At 35.7% G+C, this 27,484-nt stretch overlaps 2 protein-coding genes across 2 annotated transcripts in view; both read left to right on the forward strand.

Annotated features, from left to right (window-relative positions):
* LOC143923077 (phosphatase and actin regulator 2) overlaps positions 1-27,484 on the forward strand; it is a 221,455-nt gene that overhangs the window by 38,830 nt on the left and 155,141 nt on the right. The gene's annotated exons all lie outside the window — the stretch shown is intronic.
* On the forward strand, positions 872-27,311 carry LOC143923084 (uncharacterized). Its single transcript, XM_077446592.1, has 3 exons — positions 872-916; positions 5,249-5,837; positions 26,226-27,311. The coding sequence occupies exons 2-3, from the start codon at positions 5,516-5,518 to the stop codon at positions 26,342-26,344; spliced, it is 441 nt and encodes a 146-aa protein (XP_077302718.1). The 5' UTR covers positions 872-916; positions 5,249-5,515; the 3' UTR covers positions 26,345-27,311.

Here is a 27,484-nt window from a genome sequence, read left to right on the forward strand (position 1 = left end):
ATTCTACAACCCCCTGGGTTAGACGGAATATATTTCAACTGGAAGATACAATTTAACTGCAAAATATATAATGAAGCAATTTTGCAAAGCCAATTTCAAAAAGAATCTGCATGGTTGAGTTTCAAGAAAATATAATACAAAGAAACATTAATTTTATTTAAAATATATTGTGAAAAAAAAAACAAAATACGTAATTCGAAATTTTATTTGAAATTCAATAAAAATAAAAGAATACAATAACGATAGTTACACTTACAATGAAATAATTCAGTCATCAAAATGTCGGCTGAAGAAAATGCCTCACTGCATCCAAGTACGTTTTAATATTGTATATTATTCAATACGAACATCATATTTTGAATATTGTTGTCTTATGATGAAACACTGCTATTCGTTACATTTTTGATTTTGATTTTTAAATGCTTTTTATTATTACGAAATTATGTTCACACTGATCTACTGACCATTTTCCATTTTACAATTTTAATTTAATTTGGTTGGTAATCATAGTACCAACTTCGTCAATTCCGTATTCGTTCAAACTATTATTTAAGAATCGGACAGACACTGAAAATCTGAAATTGTTGTTTGAATTGGACGCCATTTTAATTAGATCGAAATGTATGCACATTACAAGATGGCGGGCGGGGAACGAGCACATTGCCGAAAAATCTATACCAGACGTGAATATTTGAAGGGCACCTGCAATTCGCAGATGCGGATGCGGATGCGGCCACGGTTGTGCATCTCTGGCCGGAGAAGAGGGGGGGGCGGCGTTGCCTAGCAAAGTGGAGGGGAAGCGGGAGGGGAGGAAACGGGAGGGGCGGGGGGGGGGGGGGGGGTAGAGGCGTCTCGCAGCCGACAAACATCCAGTGGCGTGCGGTGCGCTGCTCGCGTAGTGTTGTCATCGCGACAGGTAGAAAGGGGCGCTCGTTGCCCGTTGCTCGCGGCTCGTTATGCGTCAGGCGAGTCTCCGAGAGCCGCCGCCCCCGCGCAACAAGTGTCGCCCCGCTCCCCGCTGCCCGCACTCCCCCCCCCGTACTTCCGGTCGATATCGTTCGAAACGTCAAAGCCGGTGCATCGCCCCCCCCCTTACCCCCCTCCCCCACCCCCACCTACTCCGGTTCCAGACTTCACACACACACACTCCCCCCCCCTGCCCCGCTTCCCCGCCCGCTGCACCTGCATTTGACCGTTTCCGCCCATAACAATACGCACGACGTCCATACAATATGTAGATTCGCACGCTTCTATATATGTGTGTAATAATAATATATATATATATATAATGTTTACAACAATAATTTAATATGGCGCCAAGTTTCGTCGACGGATTGTTTCGCTTTCGCGTTTGAGGTTATGTGTCGGTCGACGCTGAGACGCGTCGATAATATTTACCGTGTCGAGTTCGAGTGTGCATGTGTGTGTGTTTGTGATTTCTTTGCGCCGGTCTTCTTTTGTTTTTATTGTATTATTAAAAGCTTTTTATTTGAAATTAATTGTTTCATTTTTTTTTTTACTAGTTTCGAATTTGTTCTGTGAGCGTTTTCGTCGGCGCGAGTTGGTAGCGCCGTTTGATGTTTTTTCGTGCGTAATGAATGTCGTTTGGGTACACGGCAGGTGTAGTGTTTTGCGATGCTTATTTATATACAATTGTATGCTAGTTGTTTTACCCGGCTTCGCTCAGTGTTTGTAATAGCTTAAACGTGGCGAATCTAATAGTGAGAATATTCATTTGTTTTTTTTTTTGTTAAATTTGTTTGAATCGAAAAAAAAAAAAATCGAATCGTCATATTTTTTATGTAGAAACTGATTTTTACCAACAATACTTACAAAGTCTCTTTCGAAATTATATATTAGATATGGGTCTACGTGACGAGACAGAATGTTAAATTACAGAAAACACAAATATCGGAAGGCAAAGATCGAAAATCGAAAGATCAAAAAAAAAAATGGGTGCATGGTAAACGGTACATACTCACTTAATTTGCGCGAGCAGGATACAACAGGAACAAGAGGAACATGCTTTTCCTCCCGTATTCTGCGCGCGCACATTAATACGGGAGGAAAAGACTGTTCCTCTTGTTCCTGTTGTATCCTGCTCGCGCAAATTAAGTGAGTATGTACCGTTTACCATGCACCATTTTTTTTTTTGATCTTTCGACTTACAATCTTTCGATTTTCGATCTTTGCCTTCCGATATTTGCGTTTTCTATAATTTAACATTCTGTCTCGTCACGGAGACCGATTAGATATACATTAGATATGCACTAGTGTTTTTACCCGGCTTCGCTCGGTATTTGTAATATAGACCGCTTAATCTAACAGTAAATATTTTATTTAAATTCATTTGTTTTTCTATGTACCAACAATAGTTGCATACGTACAAAGTCTCTTTCGTTATTGTATATTAAATATATATGGCAGGGTTTCTCAACTGGTAGGGCGCGTATCTTCGACTGTGTGGGCCGTGGTGCAAAACAGGGACGTTATTTGGGGCTTGAGGGGGTGGGGGGGGGGCATTTGTCACCCCCCCCCCTAGATTTGGCCGGGCCAGGAACATGCGTGTCATTTGATGAAATATCATGAATCTTAATCGAATCGACTAATTCGTTACTAAAAGTTTAACATAACAAGTTGATCAGAAGCTTTAAACAAAAATTCAATAAACAACCACATGCGGGCCAAATTTTGCCCCCCACCCTCTTTGGAAATATCTGAAATGACGTCCCTGGTTCAAACTTCTTAAATTGCCTCTTGTCGGTGGCATATTGTCAACATTGTGGGCCCTGGTGCAAAGCTTGAAAATTGCCCCCCCCCCCTCAGTTATATAATAAATTGTATCATTAAATGTTTAATAGTCATTGGTGGGTTTTGACTTCAAATCATGGGGAGATACATATATAATTATAAGATATCGTGTGAAGAAGATTAAGTTATAGGCGTTTAAACAATTAAAATCTGACAAAACGAGTGAGGGGCGGAAAGTCAAACAAACAAGGCTACTGGCCGCTGGCGAATGAGCTGTCATCGTATCCAACATTTTTTGATTTTAAAACGTGTTTATTACGATTATTTTTGACCGTCGAATTAGTGGAAGCATTTTAAATTTCTATTGGTGACCAAAAATGGCAAAGTTTCAAACCGATCGGAAGAATGTAGGAAATAGTGTCAGACCAAAAGGCGAAGTGAAGCTAATAAAAGCCTTGTAAAAAAATTCTTAGAAGAAAATAAGTACTACTTTTAATTAAAACTAATTATAAAATTTTGGTTAGTAAACAATATTAAGTGCCGCAGCTGATAATTTTTCTTATTCACATTGTTCATTTGTTAGTACATTCACTTTCATTTCAATATGTTATCCATTGAAAAGCGTTTTGTTTCACAAAAAACACAAAAGATCATAAAAGAAATGTCGGTTTCTGCAATTTTTTTTAATATCATATATGAAATTACGATCTTTTTGATAGTAATAATCCTAAAATTACGGAATTCGAACGTTTCAAATTGACAACTACGTGCTAATTATGTATTTATAACACAACGTAAATTTCCAAATTTGTGTTTAGAATTCCGAACCATTTAATGTATATTTATACTAGCACAGCACGTACCAGCAACTGCACGTGATTGCAACTGCACATTTATGTATACGCCAGCGGTACATTTTATATGGACACATTAATTTATAATGTGGTGTAGAAGTAACAGCAGTAGGCGACAAAATCTATGCGTACTATATACAGCAGTAAATGTTACCTTATCGTATCAAGCAAAACCGGTTTTCTTTGGCCATTGTGGAAGTATTTATGCACGACGTGACGTCATAGTAGCGAGTGCACGCTTACTAACCAAAGTTCTCATGCGTATATGAATATTTTTGGAAACGTCATATTGTGACAATTTTGATTCAACGATGCGACGCAAGCAATATTGCGTCGTATCGTCGCGCTCTGTAATGAATATTAAAGTCTATTTTGCCTTGAACTCGGCCAAAACTTATCTTTACGTGCGTTCGTTGCTGTATAGTATGAATATAAACTGTTGTTTATATGATCTGCTGCGCTGTAGCTGCATAGTATATATATACCTTTATATAAAAATCAATTATTTCTCTTCCCGAAAGGACCACTAAAGGGCTTTGGGCCGTGGTGCGATTGAATCGCCCTGTGTCAATGAGAATACGTAATTATATTACTTCAAAGGTTCGATTTAGACCGGTGTATAGTTATTGGCCGCTTGAAGGACTACGTACTGATAAATAAATAATCGTTAGTTAATGTTTTAGGGTTCATTCATTCGAGTGGATAATATGTACTTAAAAAAAAAAAAATGAAAGGCAATTGAGGATTGTGGCGTTGCAAATCTAGTGTCACTGTCGGTATTTGTGCGTCATGCTGGTAGGGATTGCCTACTGGTACGAGACATGAAAGAACATGTTATAACTAGTCACCGGAGCCTGAGGGGGCCGTGTATTGTTCAAAGGTTGTAAATGCATTGTTAAAGGTTTGCCGAACAATGGATAGCACTGTGACTATCCTACCTCTAGTTATAACGTACAGAAACTTATTTGAATTTTGATTTTTGCTGCTTTAAGATTCACAGTATTTTTTCTAAATTATTGCGTTAGTTGGAATTTGTAGGACTTTTTTCAACATATAATCTGTACTATTAAAAAAAATGGTAAAATCGAGAGTTTTGTAATTTATATTATCGCTAGCTGTTTTTATGACTATTCCATCGTCCATTTCAGTATTTTTTACATTTCAAGTTTAGGACTACGTTCGCTTTCGAGTTGGAAATGTTTTAATGGATTTCTTGTACGCTCGTAATGGCCTCTTGATACTAGTTAATAATAAAACCATTACTTTATTTTAAGTTTAATTTGCATATTTCTGTCTTAAATTTTAAATCTCCCGTTAATTTGGAAATCTATCTCGATTATCGTATCTCTTTGCTGGACACTATCTTTTCTATTCAAAAGAATTGTATCAATGATACAATTTTTACTTTTTTTTTTTTAAATTTTCAGTCGATATATTTTGTCGGAAACAGTAGTTGACCCAAATAAAAATCGTATTCCACTATCAACAAAGTTGAGAAACTCTGACGTGTATAGATAGATATAAGTATGTATATAACGATCCTGGAGTACCTTGACCCTATAAGTGCGGGCCGGGCGGGCCAAATTCGAAAATACGTGTGCGCGTAATTGACGTGTGTTTTATATATTTTTCGATATTTATAGGATTTTATTTGTATATTATACCGAAGTGCCAAAATAACGCAAGACTGAATTTTTGTACGCGAGCTAATTTTAGTGGTAGTGGTAGTGGATCAGCAGCCGAGCGAGCCGAGTGAGTAGCGGCAGCAGCAGCAGCAGTAGTAGAAGCAGAAGCAGAAGCAAAAGCAGTAGCAGCAGCGAGTGTGTTGTGTTGTGGTGTGTTGCCGTCGCGGTGTTGGGTGTGGACGATGGTGTCGGCGAATTGTGGCAGTTGTTCCGCGGGGTGATGTTATGTCAGCGGGCGGCGGCGCCATGCCCGCGCAGGAGCCCCCGCAGCAACAGTTGCAGCTCGCTCAACAGCAGCAGCAACAACAGCAGCAGCAGCAACAGCAGCAGCAGCAGCAGCAGCAGCAACAACAACAACAACAACAACAACCGCAACAGCAGCAACAACTGCAACAGCCGCCGGGGCAACCGCAGCGCAGCAACAGTCTGGACTACCTCAACTTCGAGGAGAAGCGGCAGCTGATCGCCAGCTCGCTCTCCCTCACCGACTTCATCAGTTGCGGACCGCCGCCGGCGAAGGACGCCAACCAGACCGCTGTCGTCGTCGGTCAGTCGCTTGTCAACCGTCTCTTCTCTCGTAATGGACTATTTTTATTATATTTATAAAATTTGTCCACCATTTTTCATCGAAAATTACAATTCAATCTGACTATTTACCCCCCACCCCCCCCCCCTAATGAACGAGTTACACCACCAAAGTTGCGTCGTAGTTAAGGGCGAAAACACACAGTGGTGAATGTGGCACGTGGTTTTTTCTTTTAGATACTTTTAAACGTGCGAAAAAAATTATGCGTGCCAGGCACAGATCCCGAGGAAAGGGCAGCATGCGTCGTCCCGAAACGATTCTCGGGACATTTTTCGGTAAAATTGTATGCTTCTATTTATCCCATATTTGAAGAAATGTGGGAGACCACCCACGGCGAGGAGCCATGCACGCGGTGTGCCGATCATCGCTGTATGTTTTCGTCCTAAATCGCATCTTTAGACACGAAAAGGGTGGTCCCATCACTTAAGGGATGGATAATTCATAGGACTATCTCAAAATACAATACACATCCCAACAATAATCATAACGTCAAAAAACCATGTTGCCCTAATCAGGCTCCGTCTTTTACTCATTACTAAAGCCCGGATAACCAAGGTGCCGTTCATTGTTCAAATGTTGTAAATGCATTGTTAAAGGTTTGCCGAATTTTTTTTACAAAGCATTTACAACAATTGAACAATGAGCGGCACCTTGGCTATCCGTACTCTACTCATCACCAAAGGTAGGCGTTGGCTCTGTATGTATATATGTTATGTACATATATATGTAATTTGTGTGTGATTCTTTTCTCCTAGATAAGAGATACGGTTGACTTTGACGTAGTTGGTAAATGTTTAAAAATAAAACCCTTTCTATCCGCCAGTGGGGATTGTAATTTGTAAATATCATTTTATGAATGTATTTACATATGAGCCGTTATATTCGAAAGTGGCAAAAGTCCACTTTTCTTCAATTCGAGAAATATTTCACAAAACATTAAATATAATATTTTACGTTTAACAGCATGAAAAATGAATGTGAAACGTAAAGGAGGTTTGTAAAAATGGTGACTTGTAATAAGTTTATTCTGCTTTTCCGAGATTCTGGACATATCGAATTCAATGAAGTGATAACAAATTGTGAATTAAGTCAAACAGAAATAGTGTTTTTGGAACTGAAAATTTGATTTTTGCCACATTCAAATATAACGGCTCATATAATGAATGAAAAATTAAAATTGGAAATTTGATTTTTTTGCTATAAACGACATGGAATAGTTTAAAAGAAAAATGACTTGCGCAAGTGAACCTGACTGTATCCGGCAAACTGGTAATTAATGTGTACATATGTACATATGTATGTACGTATTGCAGTGATATAAATAACTAATATGCATTATATGTAAGTGACTGTAGGTAATAAATATTAGAGTTTAGCTAATAAAATTAATGGGAGCTTTTAGCATAATGAAAATAACTAGTACATTCATATGTATTTTTTTCCTCGTACATATAATGTAATAAAATCACAAGAATACTTCATAATAGAAAGAATTCACGTATGCATATGTATGTACATGTATATAATAATAAGTCGTTGATGAAATAAGCTCTCGGAATTTCCGAATTAAAAGAAAAAGAATTAACTTTACGAATGGAAATCGGCATTATATTCCAGTATTCCATTACACTCGGCTATTTTTGAAAAGTGGTTTATCAAATTACATACTTAATTCATATTTTTGGGTTTTTATTTTTAAAAAATGACTTTTTTCGCTTTTAATGCGTAAAAGCATAAATTATTTACAAATTTTAAACCGCAATCCATACACATACATATGTTTGTACATGACACGCAGTCTGATAAAAAATTCTCGACATTTTTGCAACTGCCAAAGTTACGCTTGCGAATTTCACAAAGACAACGCGCCCGGCTTCTGAACAATTTCGAGAATTTTTCGGAGAGTCTTTCGCTGAAAATTCAGACGTTTTCGTTGCCCGAAATCCGCAAACGCTCTCTACCCACGTTTTACATCGTTCAACCTTCCAGTGAGAAAATAGCGTTATTCTGAATGATCATTTTTTCGATGAGAGCACTCAAACGTTCTGATGAGACGGGAAGTCGTGAGTGGAGCCGGAAATTCGAACATTCGGATAAATTGATATTTTGCCACCACGCGAATATAATAATTTGCGCAATTACGATGTATGCACGTAAGACGCGTGTGACTGTAGTACGTTTTAATTGAACGTCATGTGATGAATGATGAGGAATTTTCCGGGAAAAACGCGCGCCAACGACTATGAAATCATCGAACATGGACGCCGTAAATATTTACGTTCGATCGAAGCTAATGTACATTCTAAAATTTAGATCGATTTTCTTCTTCAACAAAAAAAATGATCAAACATAATTTCGATTTCGTTCACATTAGTCCAAGAAGTATACTCCAGCTGGTGCCGTGGTTATTATGAACAATGACAAATTATGACTAATGATATCGCCTTTTGTGGAATGTCATCGTCTTTATGCGTGGGTGATTTTTTTTTTTTTAAATGTTATACTTTCGATTTTGTATGGCAGGAGGTAGACAGTTGTATGATACAACAACGGGTAGCTCTTCTGTCACGTTATTGCCATTTCGTATAGTTCAAGAATGGTACTTGCTGCGGCTGCACTGGTGCGATGGTGATCTGCGGTGAAGTGCAGTGTGCTTCGTGCATTTAATATTGCTTCAATTTGACCGTTTTGTAATGAGTAGGTACGTGTTTCTTTCGAATGGTTTCAGTTTCGTATCTGGTTTCGTCGTTGCATTAGTAAGCTTTTCGACGTGGTGCAACAGTGTGTGTGTATGTGTGTGGTTTTAAGTTAAATCAAAAGTAATGGATCAGACTAGATCAAAGATTTTTGATAATTTATCTCAGAGTTTCCCAAAACACTTTAATAGTAATAGGAAAGTTGAACGGAAAATTTTAATAGTTTTTTTTAGGTTGGGTAGAGCATAATAGTGTTATTAAAACACTTATAGTTTATTAAATAATTATTTTTAAAAATATTACATAAAATTATGAGTAAATAAAAATCTCTCAATGAATCGCAAATGTTTTTGATATCAGACACAATATTGGTGATTTTAATTCTTAAACGTCACTGGAAATTTAATATCACTCGCCTTTTAATATGAAGTAAATGTTTAAATGTGTTGCAGCGTATAAAACTGTTCCAAATTTTCTCGGAACACCTATTTCAGGTTCCGTCGAACACCACTGTTCCGCGAAATATAGTTTGGGAAACCCTGAATTTTACCTGATTACCAATCGTGGAGTAAATCGTCGAATTGAGATGTACATACATATGTACGTCACTTTGGTTGGTTGTACAATTTTGAATTTGTATTTATAAAAAATAGATACACTGTAGTCAAAGCAGATTTACAGTTGGCGAAATAGTTCTCGAAAACAGAATTTGATCATAATGAAGCGTGGACGTGAAGAGGGGATCTGAGATCGGAGTGAAGTCGCAGCGAGTATGATAGAAGTAGTTCATTTTTATTGATCCGTCGACGAGCCAGCTCCGACTTAAGCACTGAACAGATGCGCTGAGTATTTATACACAGCGTGTACTCTCAGCACAGATAGATCATTGGTCGATGGGTTGCGAGACCTTATTGGTTGTTGTACACGGTTTATTCATACGGAGGCCTTTTTGGCGCGAACACGAGATCTGGTGATCAGTGCTAGTGGTCGACGAGCACCAAACACCTAATTTCTACATTACAATAATAAAACTAAAATGTTTCATTTGACAATTGTATCCTATGTGGACAATATATGTATGTACGTTTAATGTGTTTGTTACAGTAATTTCATACTAGCAGTGAATGTATACTTTCAATGGCGTTTTCATATTCCGAACGCTTAACATTTACTTCTGATACTTGTATTAATATTGTGTCTTCTTCCTGAGCGACACCTATGGTTTTGAACTTGTACATATATAAATTTGAAATTATATTCAAATAGTGGCGGCATAGTGGGTAGTATGGTTTTGCGAATTTGATGAGGAACCGTTTCAACATTGAAATCTGTAAATTTTGCAAACTCTGATAAGAAACGATCGACTTGAAGTCACAAATATCCTAGTCTAACCAGCAGTACCACAAAAAACTTACGAATAAATTCTTTTCGATTGAGGTCAACCCAGGGCTTGAACCCGGGAAGCTCTCGGTGGTTAGCATTAGCGCAACCACCGAGCTATACTGCAGAGTTGGCGATGGTATAATTTCACTGGGGAATATATGTAGATTCCCTGTAACATATTTATAATATGTGCAACTAGTCAGAATTTACTAATTTTTGTTGTTCATAAGCAAAGCTGCGCGAATAAAAAGTTACGCCCGGTTCAAAAGCTTGAATTTAGCGCCCTCTGGTTTTGGCGTTCACAAGCTGTGTTCAGAATACGACTTTTTTCTATTTTTATAGCTATGTACTTTTGAAATGATCTTTATCTATTTTACGCATTTTTACATACCTCTTCTTAGCTTGTTTCTTGTTAGTATTAAAGTGTATCTCTTATTTTAACTTATGTAGGTGTTTAAAATGAATAGGAGAAAACGCTCGAAAATCTATTTGTCTTTTTATTTTATAATATGACTAGCTGTACCCTGCATGCGTTGCAATGCCACAATAACGCATGCAATTCCCGTTCCTGTTCTCGTTCCCGTTCCCTTTCCCTTTCCCGTTCCCGTTCCCATTTTTCGGAACAACGCAGGCAGCGAACACCCTGGTCGCGACGCAAAAACATTTGAAATTATAGCGAATGACACTCATTCCTACACACACACAGACATTAATTTTTATATATGTATATAGATAATATATTTCCATTCTAATTTTGGTTTTGAATTGTGAAATAAATTTTTCCTTAATATGTAGTACTCACGTGGGTTGTACATACGTATAATCTTTTCTTTTGAATCTCGTCTTATTATTAGAAATATAATAATATACAATACTAAAATTCCGTTGTCTACGTGTGTTATATACATACTAGCTGAACCCGGCATGCGTTGCAATGCCACAATACGCAAGCACTTCCCGTTCCCGTTTCTCGATGTGTTTCGATAAGCGAATGCTTCAGTTTCAAATTAATACTTGGTAATCAAATTAAATTACAGTAATGATAATTCGTTGGAAAAACGCAGGTAGCGAACACATTTAAAATTATTCAATTATTTGTCTATTTTACCCTAACAACCCAGGTGGCGACGCGAACACATTTGAAATTATTGCGCTACAATGCCACTCATTCCCGTTGTTTCCGTTCCCGTTTTTGGGCGATTTTTTTTACAGAAACCATTGTGGGCATACACACAACAACTCCTGTAAGTTTCATCGCAATCGGTTGAATGGTATAGGAACGCATACGTGACAGACAAACAGACAACAATAATTTTTATATATTATTTGATTTTGATTTTTAAATTCTTTTTATTATTACGAAATTATGTTCACAATACATCTTATATTTATTTTAATAGTTACTGATCTACTGATCATTTTCTATTTTACAATTTAATTTAATTTGGTGAGTAATCACTAATCATAGTATTATATTATTCTAATGTTAATGTAAGCATAATAGGAAAAAACCTATTTAAAATTCTTATAAATGCTCATAATACATCTAATACGTAATATTAATTAAAGACTCTCTATAGTCGACGATCTAAAGCAGATTTATATATTATGTATAGATACATACATACATATGTACATAAATATGTAGGTTAGAAGACGCCTTTTTGTTTTGTCTTTCTTTTCGGGTGTTTTTGTACTTTGGGCATCCGGCATTTATCGTCCGAGGGCAAGTCCTTTCAGATAATGTCATTTTGACCAACACCCTCGATAACGCCATTTTGACCCTAACGTCGCGTATCAGATACACTTGTCGCCTGTCAATTTCCCCTCGCGTTCCGCTTTTTTTTTTCCTTTACCGGCTGGCTGGCGCCTCTCAAACGCTTCTTTTCCTAACGTTGGTGATTAATCTCCGTGGCGAATACCTACGTATACGAGCACGTTCATATCGAAAGATGAAGCGAATGCCAATCGGTCTCGCGGCTGCCTACCTTATCGCCGTTCATTATCGTCCGTTGGTATTCTTTCGCTTGGCTCGAACCGCAATTGTCGTTCTTTCTACGCGATAAGCCGTGTCTCTACGTGGTCGTTTGCAATATTGTCATTATTGTCGACATTGACGCCGATGCGAAACTACATATAACGGAATGCCTCTCATTTGTTACATGTCCTTGGATTAAAGCAAAAATGCTACTTGCGCTTTGAAGATAAAGATCTCCGATCAATGTGTTTTGCCAGTGATGACTTATGGATGTGAAACTTTGAAATTTAAGCATTTAGCTCTTTAGCTCAGATTATAGTATTTCTGTGCCAAAAGTGAGTATTGGATTTAATAGTAAGATGTGATTTTAAATCCTTTAAAGTCCGTATAATTAATTATCTAGCGGATTTAAAAGTTTGACTTTTAAAAGTCAAAATATACTACATCCGACTATTGATTCCGATATTTGTTTTTGGCACAGCAATACTAGATTTTGTGTTGAAGTCTGCAAAAGCCAAAAAACTGTCAATTTGCTCATTTTTTAAATGAAGAAAAAGTATTATTTTGTCAAATGCAGTTGAGGGATAAATTTTTATAAAAATATTAAATTTCGTCACGTATGTAAGTATAATGCTGAAATAAAAACTATAAACATATTAAAAAAAATAGTTAAAATTTCGAGATTGAATTTGTTTATGATCACAAAAATTCATCTATTAATACTTTATATAAAGGCGATAAAGTTAAGTCGTGAAACTATGTAGTTTTTAAAAAATGTATTGTAATTGTGATATCCGGCTGAATTTTTAAAAATAAAATCTCGTATCTGTTGTATGTTAAGTTCTGAGAAATCGCTACACATTAATTTCTAGAATTGTTTTAATGTATGAATGTATGTGTAAATCTTACTTTTAAGCTGTTTGGGGCAGTTGGTATGAAGCCATGACATGGTTGTAAGGTGCCACAGTAAATTCCGAGTGGGCTAATCGATCTGCTTTGTCATTATGAAGTATTGCGAATTGTGAAGGATAGGCTGTGAGCGATGTCTAATTGATAAGCGAGGCCGTCGCGATGGCAGTTTTCTATTTGAGACGCTCGCCAAGCCGCTCAAAAATATCGGCAGAACCGTTAATCATATCTACTGTGGATTACTAGTGAACTCGATTTGTCGTATGGCTGAAAATTTGACAGTTCTATAATAAGCCTGTTTGATAAGGTATTTAATCTTTCGAAAACACATTGCGTGCACATTCATATGGATAGTACATGTGACAGTAGTCATCAAAATTTCACGATATATTTGATGGGTTTCGTAAAAAGACGCAAATTTTTTTTGGAAATCAATTTATTAAAGTATAGGTACATATAATGTAATAGATGAAAATTGAATAGTAAAATATCAAACATTCGTACAAAATTACAAAACCATTTAATCTCAAGGTTGGAAATCTCATGCTTTTTGTTGTTTTACAGTCGTATATGTACTATTATATGATTATTTCTGATTCCAACGGAATAAACAAAACTATAAATTGATTAAATCTCCCATTTTTGCGGTGACGATCCGTATCTAAATAGCTCTCACTTTTTTCCGTACGGTTTTTCGACGTTCGTGACCGTTTAAGATCGATACGTTACTTAGGTATGTTTAAGATTATCACAACCGAATTTTATATCCACTAACGAGCGTTGCAATTAGGATAAAAATGTAAAACTGGACCGGTAAAGTTTGATTTCGTATTTCGGATTCATCTGTTCATGTTGTAGCGGTTGCATTAAGATTCAAAGTTATGCCCGTTTTGTGTACGTGTATGTACATATGTATGTACGTATGTGTGCTGTTTTTTCAACTTTGGATTGAGTTAATCCGGCTCTGTAAATTTATTATCCGGCCTTTTTTAATGATCAGCCGTAGATTTTTAACTCGGGCCCTGTATGATTAATCGTGAAATATTTCTACTGTCCGATAGGCATGTTCGGTCTCTCGCTGTGTACATGGAAATTAAAAGGAGCTACTTGTTTTGGTTATATCGTTCGTACATAGATACATACATATGTATGTGTTTTAATTTGTTTGATTATTATCGTTCCATTTAATTATAATTTTTGTCTAATGTAGAGCAGCGCATACTTTTTGTGGATGTTTATAAATAATTGTACGTTTTTACAACGTTCGTATCTGTGCGAAATTTTCCGCTAAGGGACGTTGCCAAAAACATATTTAGAATTTACCTAGAAACCTATTTTGTTTGTGATTCGATAAATTCGTTACATTCTTATTTGTTTACATTCTGCCGTCAGTTTATCCGATTTTCCTTTCTTATTCGGCGAGATGAAAAATCCGACTATAATGCCACGACTTGGTGTGTGTACTTTGAGTTTTAGTGGGAAGTGTGATGAAAATATGTGTGTCACTGTGTTGTGTGGCCTTGTTCGTTTTTTAATAAAACAAAAAAAATTGTCATTTTAATGTAATTTCATTATTTACGAATTCAATCTGTTTTGGGGTCCTTATACGACGCACCTCAATTTCCATTACCGTCGTACAGCTTATTGAGACGATTTATTAATCGATACAAACGTTCGACTATGTATTAAGTAGGTTGGGTTCGGGTTGTAACGGGCGGTAGTAAAAAGTGGTGTAAATCAACTCATCGTATGTCGTTCAGCAACTCTTGGCACTCAATATGTATTTAGCTGAAAAGAGTAACTTGTGTCGTATACTTGTGAGTGTCTAAATGTTTAACCAGCGGTGTGGTTAGCATATTATGCTTACGAGCAGAGTGGTCACGGGTTCGAGTCTCAGTAGTGTCCCGCCGCTAGCCAGATCTTGGTTTGTGACACCAGGTCGATTGTTTCCCATCAGATTTTGCTAATTTTTCTGATTTTCATTGAAACAGGTACTGTAAATTGGCATATCCTTTCCAATCTCTCTCACTAATCTCAAGTTATTCAGCGTCTTTCAGTTCGCTAATTTTATTTTTATTTATTTATTTAATATACTTGGGGGAGGCGGCAAAGCCGATAGGCCCAATGAGTTTGAACAAACATATTTTACAAATTATACATATATGCAATAAAAAAATGAGAAAAATTAAAATACATTAAAACAAAATTAAAATAAATTAAGAGAAAAAATAAATATAAAAAAAAAAACAGAAATGTGATTATGGGAAAGAATAATCACAAAAATCCTTTGGTTTTAAAAAAAATATCAAGTTTATTCTTAAAAATATTAATATTATCAGAAGTTACTAAATCATTAGGAAGACTATTCCAAACTGAAACCACTCTGTTAGAAAATAATGAATCTCCGATCAATTTATTAGCTTTATCTTTTTAGAGTCTAAGCGAATGACCTCTGAGGTGAGTGTTTATGTTGAATGAAATAAGATTAGACATATGAAAATTATAGTGATTATTAAGAATTTTATAGACTTCGATTAAGTCATCTCTAGTTCTTCTCGTCTCCAATGTAGTGAGATTCATTCTTTTCAATCTTTCATTATAAGAAAGTGATTTGAGTTCAGAAGGAATCTTTGTAATTCTCCTTTGAACCCTTTCAATACATGTAATATCCTTTTTAAAATGAGGATTCCATATGTTAAAAGCGTATTCTAGTCTAGGTCTAATGAAGGTTTTATATATTTTTGATAAAATAGTTAAATTTAGAAAATTGAATACCCGCTTTATAACATACAAAAATGAGTAAGTTTTGTTGACAATATGATTTATATGTGCGGACCATTTTAGGTCGCAAGTGGTGATGATACCTAGGTCTAATTGGTATTGGACGCAATTGAGGAAAAGGTTTTGATTATAAAATGCTGTAAATATGTCTCCATGTATGTCACCGTGGATGTTTGTATGTGTGTTTTACAAACACACATAAATATTTGTATGTGTGTTTGTAATTTGCCAGGAAGGCGCGTTGGGTTTAACTGTTAAGCATTCTTGGTATAAATATATAAATAAAATAAAAAAATAAAATAACGAGGAGAAAGAATAGAAAACAGAATTCGTGGGTTAGTATGTCAAAGTTTGGTTGATATAATGGTGAGGGTAAAGAAATTGAAATGGTAATGGGCGGATCTAGAAAATTTTGCTAGAAGAACGTACGATAGATGGACGAAAACGTGCTCGAATGGTTCCCGAGAGAATGTAAAAGGAATGTAAGGAAGACCACGAGAGAATGTGTACCACGAGGAAGGCCACAGCGGGGATGGGTGGATGAAATTAGAAAAATTTGTGCAATGAGTTGGACGCAAGTTTCTCAAAGCAGACACGAATTGAAGCGTGTTGGGGAGACCTTGATCCAGCAGGAGATGGCGAATGGCTGTGAATGATGACGATGTGTGTCTGTAGGTACATATGTGGTGCGCTTTTCACAAATGTTCGCATTGACTCATGTATACTTTGGCAATCATTCAATTGCATTTGAGCGTCGTGTGAGTGTGAAGTTGCATCCTAACAAGATGTAGACGGGACTGATTGTTATAATCACGAATGAGTCACGCGCAGTATTTCGTTAACGTGAATCACTCATTCATATCCATTCACGACTATTTTCAATGATGACGATATTTTACATTGTATAAGTAGGTATGTATATACATACATACATATATTAACTTGCAATATCGGCCAATTTAAGTTCAATCACACTCGCATATAATTATAGTACATCCATAGTATTGTACAGTACACCCAATATATGGCAGTATGTATCTATAATGCATATGTGCGTACGACAATATTGCGGTTTTATTTAGTTTCATTATGATTCATATGAACATTTGTGAAAGATGACGATTTCAATTGTTGTATTGTTGTTTAATTTAATTTTTGCAGATATGTGTATGTATGTATGTTATGTATGGACTTCTTTTTTCAATTTGTCTAGAATTCGTATCATGTACATATGTATCATGGGGTTTATGATGCGTTATGCATCGTTTGTCATCTCGTGCAGCATGTTACTGTTATGTACTGTAAGTGTTTTCGATTATGTTTAATAAATTCGATTCATACGCAAGTTTTTCATTGATTTTATTAAATTCTATCACGTATTATCACAATGCGATGTGATGAAAGCGTGGACGATTTTATGATTGCGATTCGAGATCAATAAATTGTGATCGAAATTCCTTCGCCTCTGCGTTATGTCTTTATTGAAAGTAAACTTTATATTGCCGGAAAAAGTTTTTCCTTCAGATCTACCGTCTTTTTTTTTTACTACGTATGTATGTGTGTGTGTATGTGAATACTCACAAGGACGCACCAACTTGTCCACTTTGACCATAAATTTCTGTGTAACTTTTTCGCGTAAATATTTATCCACGTGAAACTGCCTAAGCTGGGTGGGTGGGTCCCCCCCCACTCGGGTTTCTCGTGCTTGGGAGTATTTGGGGTTTTAAATAATGGGTCTGCCCTAGATTCCTTCTGATTGCCCTGAAAATAACGGGGCTGCTCTAAAAGGAGATGAAAAAAAAAAAGTAGATGACTTTGCGCAATTCGTGGGGAAATTTTAACCCAAATTTAATCCCACATATTTGATTCAAATTTAATCCCAATCAGAAGTTTATTTAAACTTTTAACTATTATTTTAACTACACGTCTAAAGTTGCGAATTACGTATTAATTCAATAATCTATATACATACATATGTATATATTTCAGATAAATCAGTGCAATGGTAGAAGTATCAAGTGTTATTTTACTTTTTGGTTTTAAATGCAGTTGCTTAAGGTAGCGGTTCTCAACTTTTTTGGCTTGGGTACATCCTTGAACGCTCATTAGCAAAAATTGTGCCACTCATATAAAATATTTTTTTGTAATTCTTTCAAATATCTAAAATGTATCGATTGCTCATTGAATGATTATAATGCCTCGCAGGGGAATTATAGTTTAATAATCAATGTTGTAATTATGAATTTATGCATTATTTATTTATTTAAACAGTTAGAAGTCTCGCCTGAAAACTAAACTTTCTAGCACTTGAAACGTTGTGGTTTGGTACATCTCAATTTATTTCCAATAATGTCAATTGAAATAAGGAATACTAGGCACACTTCTTGCCTAACTAAATGTGTATACGTCTATGTATGTATTCAGTTTATAGTCATTTTAATGTGTTTCTTGTTTGCATAGTGTAAGCTTGGTTTCGATACGGTTCAATACATTTTTCGCATTAAAAGACGCTTGTGCGGATGTTCCAAAGGTGTTTTTTCACGACTTTGCAAAATTCAATCGGCGCGCCACTGTCTTTATACGGTGGAGCGTAGTTGTCTTTTATGACCTCGTGATTTTTGCCTCACTTTATAATAATATTTTATATATGTAGTATGTATAGATATTTGTGTTAATCGTGTTCGTATTGTCGCTCCACGTCCTACACCTCCTGACGGTTGTCACCTTGGCTCCACTTTTGGGTATCGTCTAATTTGTGGCACTTTCGAGATCTGTATAAAGTCTACACGATTGTAATAATATTATTTTGGTTTTGCAGAGTGTTTGTTCAGGTACGAAACGGTTGCTGCGCGTCTTCTCTTGCCAGAAAATATGGTAGCGTTTTGATTCGCCTTTCGAGTGGTATGCGACCTTTGACATCAAAGGGTTAAAATTTAATTGTTAGTAATTGCTACAAAATGGCGTAAGATGTGATCGACATAATGGCTTTCGCAATTGAGTGATAATTGCTTAACTGCCGTACACCTACCGTGCATTCAATGTAATAAATGGTTGACATTATACGATTAATTTCCAATTTATAATGTTCATGTATTGTATAACGAAAGGTAGTCACGTTTGTTTTAAAATTTTGAAGCATATGTATATGTACATGTATATGGTGAATCATACAGTATGCTATGTATACCGATAATAGTGTTACTATGAGCTATCAGTTTGTAACTGTGCTATTATGGTGGTTTGAGCGTAAGGTTCAGACTTGATATTGGATGTGCATATGTAAGTTACGACGATTTTTAATGTAAGTGTGTTTGTGGCGAATAGCTATACATGTATAAGTTTGTAGTCACTTGATGTTTTTAAGATTGGCGATCATATGGTTTTAGGAGCTCTGAATAGTGGCAAAATTTTCACTCACTGACGTGGGCGGTCCTTTACGGCTTTCTAAAAAAATACTCACTCCATACTGCAAAATAATAAAATCGTTCACTTTATGTTCGGTGGTGTTTAACATAAAGGAATCGTTCCCACGTGGCGTAGTGGGCGGTTTTATGAATTTCCCAAGCCGTATGACGTGTAAGAGCGAAAGCACACTGAATAGTATGGAACGTCACGTCCTTGGCTCTACGCTGTGACAATGGGTGTTCCCCAAACCGAATCCGGGTGTAGTTGCACGTGCAGAGAGCATATGTTTCTCCTACATTTCTTCAAATATGGGATCCACCATTATCGATCACTATCAAGCAAGGATAAAATATCACCGAAAAAACTCCAGGGGGTGATTTTTGGGACTGTGTACCATGTATATGGGCTAGGGTTGCTGCTTTTTTTTCGCATGTTTAAAAGTATTAAAAAAACACACGTACCACGTACCACTCGGTGCGTTTTCGTCCTTAATGTCTATTCATACTGGTACAACATAAACCGGCAGCTGCATGTAAACAGCAGCACGAAATGTATTCTTTGGTTCATTTTGTATAGACACATTCATATGTTCCGTAATGTGTCCTTGGCGTAAACATAACAGCAGTAGCCGATAAAATCTATTCATATTATACAGTATCAAGCAAGACCGGTTTTCTTTGAAAATATTGTGTTGTGGTAATATTCCCTCATGACGTGGCCTTATAGTGGCGAGTGCACGTGTACTAACTAAAGTGCGCATACGCTTATGAATGTTTTCGGAAACGTCATATTGTTATAATATGGACTCGACGGTATGACGCAAGACATTTTGCGCCGTATTGTCGCGCTCTGTAATGTGTATGTAAGCCGATTTTGCCTGGCATTTGGCCAAAACTTGTCTGAACGTGCGCTGCTGTATAGTATGAATATAAGTAGTATTTTCCGTGCACTGCTGTTACGAATATATTCTATTATATTCAAATCTACAGTTTTCAATTTAGAAACTTCAAATTTTGTATGATGGCACTAGTAAATTGAACTGTAGACGATTTTTAGAACGATTAAAAAATCATTGATTTGATTATTTTTCAAATTTCATCCACCCGAATACTGCAAGTCTATTCGGTTAAATCTGTGCAAGTTAAATAAGTCTGAACGTACGCTGCTGTATAGTATGAATAGAGGTTGTCTTTTCCGTGCACAGCAATAGAACTTTACATATTGAGTTGTTTAACTGATTGGATGAGTTTGTCATTGATTGGGCCTGATTGGCCACTTCCATAAAGGGGCGGTTCCGGGCTGTTCAAAAACGTTCCAAATTCGAACAAGGCTGAGGTAAACTAATAACGGAATGATAATGATAAAGTCGTGGTCGTTTATATCCGTAATGATTTTTCTTTGGCTCGCTATAAGTTTTAATAGTGATTGCGCGTCTAAGCCAATTTAATGCTTTTTACTTTTTCAATAAGTTCGTAATTTTATATGGAATTTTTACGTACTTTTATTATTCGAAAACATTTGTATTTTCTGTTATTAATGATACTTCGCAATGAAAAATAGGAGTGGCATATATTTTGATTACTCTTTCGTGTTTTAGCCGTGTTTAATTGTTCCGTTTTTTTATTTTTATTTTTAAGACTGTTTACTTGTCGTCGGATGTTGTCCCATGTAATTGTACACAGTTAACGTTAATTACCTCGGTCGAAATTTTCAAATGATGTCCTACTTTTAATTTTACCACGTGTTTATCTCCATTTTTACGCAGGTATGGCTACGCCCACCCAAAAAATAATTTCAACTCATTGTGAATGGAAAACCTACGGTGTAATTAACATTTGCGCATACACCGTTGTGAATAATTCAAGGTGTTTTGTTGTATTTCTCGGCGATTGTTTAAAAAAAATGATCAAAAGTCTTCATGTTATTTTTTTTTTGTAATGGAGATGACAACGTATTCCGGTCGACTTTTTATCAAAGTGCGATATTATTTACGTTAGTTTGAAATGTTTTAACACTCATGTATATATGTACAAATGTGTGCTTTGCCGTTCATCAAACAGCGCTGTTTACATATCAGGTGTGCTTAATTGCTAATTATCGCCTGCTCAATGGAAACTTCTACGCTGTCAGAAGTATTATATACGAATGTGTTTTGTGTTATTACAGACGGTTTCTTAACTTTTCGGAATTAATTCGAGCGGTCGAGGCCGTTTCTGTAGTTTGACATTTGAAGTTGGGGCTGCTATTTGATGTGGCTCACAAAATAACGATTTGTCTATCGTAGAGATCGCCACATATACAGTAATACTGCCATAGGGTAGTGCGCTGCTAGAGATATTGCATGTAGTGTCGTGGGCTCAAGTCCCGGCCCAATACGCTGCTGGCGAGATCTTATGTTTAATAAAACACAGACCTATCGTCTCCCGTTAGAATTTTCCGATTTTTTTAGTTTAATTGTAATTGATTCAATAATTCGGTATCCTCTTCAGAGAAATGTAATTTTATGTTATTTCAATCGAACACGCCTTAAACAGATCGCTCCAAAACGACGAGTGTACTAATACAGATACAATATGTACAATTATATGTACAAGAATTTTATAAAATGCCAATTCATACAAACATCATCCACAGTGACATCTATGGATACATTTTTGTAGAATTTTATTATAAAAATTGGGGAACCTGGAGACGCTAACTTGAGATTTTCAAGAGAGATTGGAGAGGAGATGCCAATTTACAGGAACTGTTTCAATGAAAATCGAACCATGACCACTCCGCTCGAAAGCATAATATGCTGACGACTAGTCCACGCTGCTGATTATCATATTGTGCAACTTTAAATAATGCACTTCTCTATGTTGCGAGTAATATGCACAAATATTTGTCAGACATACGTCGAACAACAAACACCACACACGACTGTGGCGGAAACTAATTAAGTATGGCGATAGCCATACCGTAATCTTACAACATTATGAAACCTGAAGCCACTTCTATGAACATTATAAAATGCTACCTACCTACATAATTTATTTTTCACATATTTGCCGTCTGATTTATCGCATTTGTTTATAATACGAATGATTTTGAAAATTGACCATATTTGATCTCGTTTTAAATAATTCGTCCAAAATGTTAATTATATTCGAAGTGCGTGAAACATGAACGGACGTCTTATTAATTTAAATAAAAGGGTTAAGGTTCATTAACCAATTTAGAACTCTTGTTTAGGGTGTTTGCTCATCGTTTTCGCCTTCAAACTCGCAGTCATTTTCTCTTTTATCGCCATTAAGCGTTTTAGCTGAATCGGCTTGTTTTCCTCTCGCCCGATAGATTATGAAATTTAGCTCTTTTGATACGACGTCATTATTATGGATTTTAATGGGAAAAGTGAAGTTTTTGCCAAAAGCGTAATTGAATATGATTGAGCAATTATTAGGACAGTTTCATCGTTTGTTTCTATACTTATATATATTATATGGATATGGTTTATGTTTGAAAATATGAATTTTTGAATTGAAAAATATTTTTATTTATGAAGACCAATTCGCCACTTAATTGAGTGGTTTTTCTTTTTCAAAGCGAGAAGGGTGTCTTCGTTACGAAATTTATCACTTTTGATCTATTTGGCAATGGCGTGAATCAATACAGTGGATGACCCTCGACAAGAGTGGCTCTCGGCAGCAGCATCATCATCGTCATCATCGTCGCCGTCGCGGTGAAAGTTCTTATCGCGAGAACCACTCGTTTATTGTCGGCAAAAGTAAAACGTTGTCACACTTCCCACGATTTATTTGCACATACAGTCAAATATATTTTTTCTACGGAAATTCAATTAAATGTAATAAAATTTGGAAGTGGAATTGAGAGTTCGGGCGAAAGCGTTCGTTATAAATGATGAATGCGTCGAAAATTTGTTCGAAAGAAACGAAAATTCTCGTCACCGAGATAACGAAAGTGAGACGAATAAGTCATAGAGAGAGTGTAATAAGCGTGAAAAATTGGCAATTAGGTTCCATAATTTTCATTTTTTTTTTATTATCCATATGTTATTGGCATGATCGTTCTTCACGTATTTGAGTATGTATTTTATATGCTGACGGTCTTTTTTATTATTATTATTATTTTTTTTTGATGGTTTGACTACTGCTGATTGAACAGGTTTTATTCGATCGAACGTAATTTGAGCGTAGCGTAATCAATTAAATCTCGTTTCGTAATGATGGCTCACGTTTTCAATAAGGCTCGTGAGTTTTTCACGTTATTGGGTCGTTACGAATCCGTCAATGTTTTTCTTTTTATTATTGTGTGTTATTATTGAACGAATGGTGGTTTTAACGTACTACATAATAATTCATGTAGCTGAATTGTGTTCGTATGAATGTAAATGAATCGACTTGTTACGGGAAGTTCAACTGTTTGCATTAAAACTTTTACGTGTACAATTAGGAAACTTTGTGAAATTTGCAGAAGTTTTAAGTTGTCGAAGTTATATATCGGTATAGTTGGCTGGTATTGTGATGGCATTTCGTTTTGTACTCACATACATATGTACATACATGTACGTTTATTTATTCATAAACATGTGCAATTATGCTTGTAGTCTTTTTTTAAGTTTAAGTTTTGGAATATTTGAAATTTTTGTTACAAACTCCTCCTCTCTTCAAGACTGCCGTTCAGTTGTTAAATTTTCCACATTGGGTAGAGAACCAAATTCTGATAAATCAAAACCGATGATGGAAGCAAGCGGTCGACATTGAAAATTGGCGGAGCGTTGCGTGACACAGTTTTTATGCGGGTGTCGGGCACGCGTGCCACAGTTTTACGGTTCCTGTCGGCGCGCATGTGGTGCGTCGCGTTCGGATACGCACGTGCCACTCGTACGAGTGTGTATAATTATTCCAATTTGTCATTCATACACCCGTTTAGAAACTGCCAAACTTTTATTATTCGTTAGCTAGCAGAATAGCTTGGTGGTTGCATTAACTCTAACCACCGAGAAGAATTTATTCCGAGTATTATTTGTAGTGCTGCTGGTCAGGCTTGGATATTTGTGACTCGCAAGTCGACCGCTTCCTTTCAGAGTTTGCCAATTCATCTGATTTCATCGTTGAAACGGTTCCTCCATCGACATCATTGACAACTATGATTATAACTAAAAAAAATCACTGGGCCTGGTTTGGATAACATTTTTTTGTACATACCTCGCATGTTTAATTACAAAATATGTGGATGCATTTTGTATTTACAAGACGTTTGTATGTTTTTCACTATTTCAACAACGAAGTTTTGACAAATCTAATCTTCTACATGTGGGATTACAAAAAACGAAATGGGATGATTTTTAAATGGCTTATAAAATGTAGTATGATAAAAGGTTTGTAAGATATCGCAGTATAAATATATTAAATCAAGCCAGAAGGACCAAATCAGTTCGAGCTGTCATAATGAGCGTTTAAAATTTTGCCGTAACACGTACATACGTATGTACATATGTATATCAGAATTATAATATAAACATTTTAACATTCATTATAAAACGTATGAGTGTAAATATATATGAGAGATTATGAGAACCTATAATGCAAATTTTATAATATATAGTGTGAAAAAGAAAAAGAACTAGGCGTTTAAACGATTCAAATCTGACAAAACGAAAGGGTTGCGGAAAGGCAAATAAATGAGGGTACTATAATATAGATGGTCAAAATAGTAGCATTTTTTAAACGTGTCTATTACGATTATTTTTCAGCGTCGTTCTATCGGAATTGATTTGAATATCTATTGCTGGCCAAACCGCGCTAAATCGCAAAGTTTCAAAACGATCGGAAGAATGTAGGGTATGGGATATAATATCCATATGTTGTCAGACCAATGAGCGAAGTGAAATATAGAAGAGTTTTGTAAAAACCATCCTACCCACTATGTATTTGAATATGATTTCAAAAAATATAATTGTCGTACAGCCTTACTTAATTTGTGCGAGCAGGATACAAGAGGAACAGGCTGTTCCTCTTGTATCCTGCCCATGAACATTAAGTAAGGCTGTATGACAATAAAATATAAAGTGAAAAAAGAAAAAGTTATAGGCGTTTAAACAATTGAAATCTGACATGGCGAAAAGTGAGAATAGTCTAAACAAACGCTGGATAAACGTCAAACACTTTTTCGTGGGAGCGTTTTCAAACACGTCTTACACGTTATTTTTGCACCATCGTAATGGCAGAGGATACATTTACGTATATTGATGACCAAAATGAGCAATATGGCAAAGTATGAAAACGATCGCATAAGAGGTAAATTGTCCTCTGAATTGTAATCGTAAGTGAAACGTAAAGGAGGTTTGTGAAAAGAGAGATAATTTCACCGCACGCCACTGATATACATATATTGTATATATTATACATAGTACCGTTTACCATGCATATGTACATTCTTTTCGATCTTTCGACTGTAAGATCTTTCGATTTTCGATCTTTGCTTTTTGATCTTTCGACTTTCGATGCAGTGAACCAGACCCATAATATCTACATACATTTATTTATCGTTGAAAATTGGATTTGATGAGAAGTTTTTCGTTTTGAACATCGAAATTTTTCTTGTTAGATTGGACTTGAACTTGATTTTTATGGTCATTGCCGTTTCGATACAACGGATGTTTTTATTACATAAAACGGCAATAAACCGAGACGGTTTTCGAAATTCTCGCATAACTGTGGCGTTGCTAATCAGAAAGAATTATTATTATACAAGCTTTCCATCGCGATCATAGATGATCTGATGTTAAATTTTTCGATCTTGGACCGATTTTTATCGCGAATTCATAGACAAACGATCACTGTTGCGTAATTTTTTTGCTGTCGGTTATAAATTCATTAAGCGGATGTCATTACTGAATATAAATATATAATTTACATGGTATATTGTCTCGTTTTCCTTTTTCGCCGTCGTTTGAGTAGGAAGTAAAAACGTAGCAATATGGATGACATTTCCATAGTTCCAAGTATATAAGTGGTGGGTCGCTCGCCGTACGAAACGTTAAAATGCGAAGAAATCTATGTAAAATCATTCAAAATTATCGGTACACGTAGCAAGCTGGAATTTGTTCATATGATTATTATTTTTTATTTAGAAATTTTTACATAGGTACTTGTGAATTTGCGTAATATTAATTTTTCTTTTTTTTTGTTACAGGTATGTATCTTCTTCGCATTCGATTGTTTACTATATTCTATTTATACGGCAGTCTGGTAAGAGAATATTTTTATTATAAATGTACCAAATCACGTATTTTGGTCTATAGTTTTTTTTAAACGAAGTTTAATTGGGAAAGCCGTCTTCATCTGTGGATATTGTCGATGGCTATCTGTTGAAATTCGCGTATACGTATGCTGAGTTATTCGAGTATTTCTATGACATGCAATAGGTATGCCAAGGCCGACTAGTTGGTAGGATTTGTTGCCGTGCCTCATATGCTCTTGCCGCATGCGCTATCTATTATACTTCTAGGTATCACATGAATCACATGTTCAAATTGACCAAAACTATACGAATTTCTCTTTGGTAAGTGGAATACGTCGATTGTCAGTCGAAAAACACTCGTTCGCCATTTAAAAATAAATTTGGCATGACTACCCATTTATAAATGTTAGTAGGTATTGATGGTTTGTTGGATTGGGAAGAATTTGATGATTAATATGTATGTATGGTCAATGTAACGCCGTCGAACCTCTCGTTAATAATGGCCGTCACTGTGCTGAGATTTCCATTTGAATTGGTATCATTGAGCGCGATCAAATTTGAGATAATCAAGCAAGTACATATTGTTTTTAAATACGACGAATCTACCTAATCAATTGTTATTAATTTTATGGACGACCCGATTGTGCATTCGGGAGTGGCGGTAAGGTGTGATTTATTATTTTTGATGATGCGATGGCTATTGTTGATGGCAAGAACAATTGTAATGAAATTAATCTGACTTACGAATTTGTTTTGTGATATTGATTGCATAAATTTTAATTCAAATTCTGCATGTATATTAAATTTTCATGAGTTTCTCGTCGTATAAAATCGCGCATAGTTAAAATATATTATTTATTCAAAAAATATCCATACATTCATATTCATGTGTGTATTTAAATAAATGGGGAAGGCGGAAAAGCCGATAGACCCACGGGGTTTGACTTTGATATAAATATATAAATATTTTATTTTGATATAAATAACAAAATAAAAACATTAATATATGAAAGAAGAAAAAAAGTAAGAGAAATTACCAAAAGAAGAAAAATAAAACATAAATCTGGAACGGTAACATAATAACTAGAAGAAAACAAAAGTATAGAAAAGATATTGAAAAAGAAGAATAATACAAAAATCTTTTCAATTTAAGAAAGACATTTAGTTTGTTTTTAAAAATATTAAGGTTTTCAGAATTTAGACTATTCCAA

This window comes from Arctopsyche grandis, chromosome 1 (assembly GCF_051622035.1).
Source record: "Arctopsyche grandis isolate Sample6627 chromosome 1, ASM5162203v2, whole genome shotgun sequence".
Lineage (NCBI taxonomy): Eukaryota > Metazoa > Arthropoda > Insecta > Trichoptera > Hydropsychidae > Arctopsyche > Arctopsyche grandis.

Bases quoted from the DNA above. Each gene is read 5' to 3' on its own strand.
- LOC143923084 (XM_077446592.1), top strand. From the start codon at position 5,516: ATGTCAGCGGGCGGCGGCGCCATGCCCGCGCAGGAGCCCCCGCAGCAA. The intron at 5,838-26,225 runs GTCAGTCGCTTG...TTTTTGTTACAG, and splicing joins CCAGACCGCTGTCGTCGTCG to GTATGTATCTTCTTCGCATT.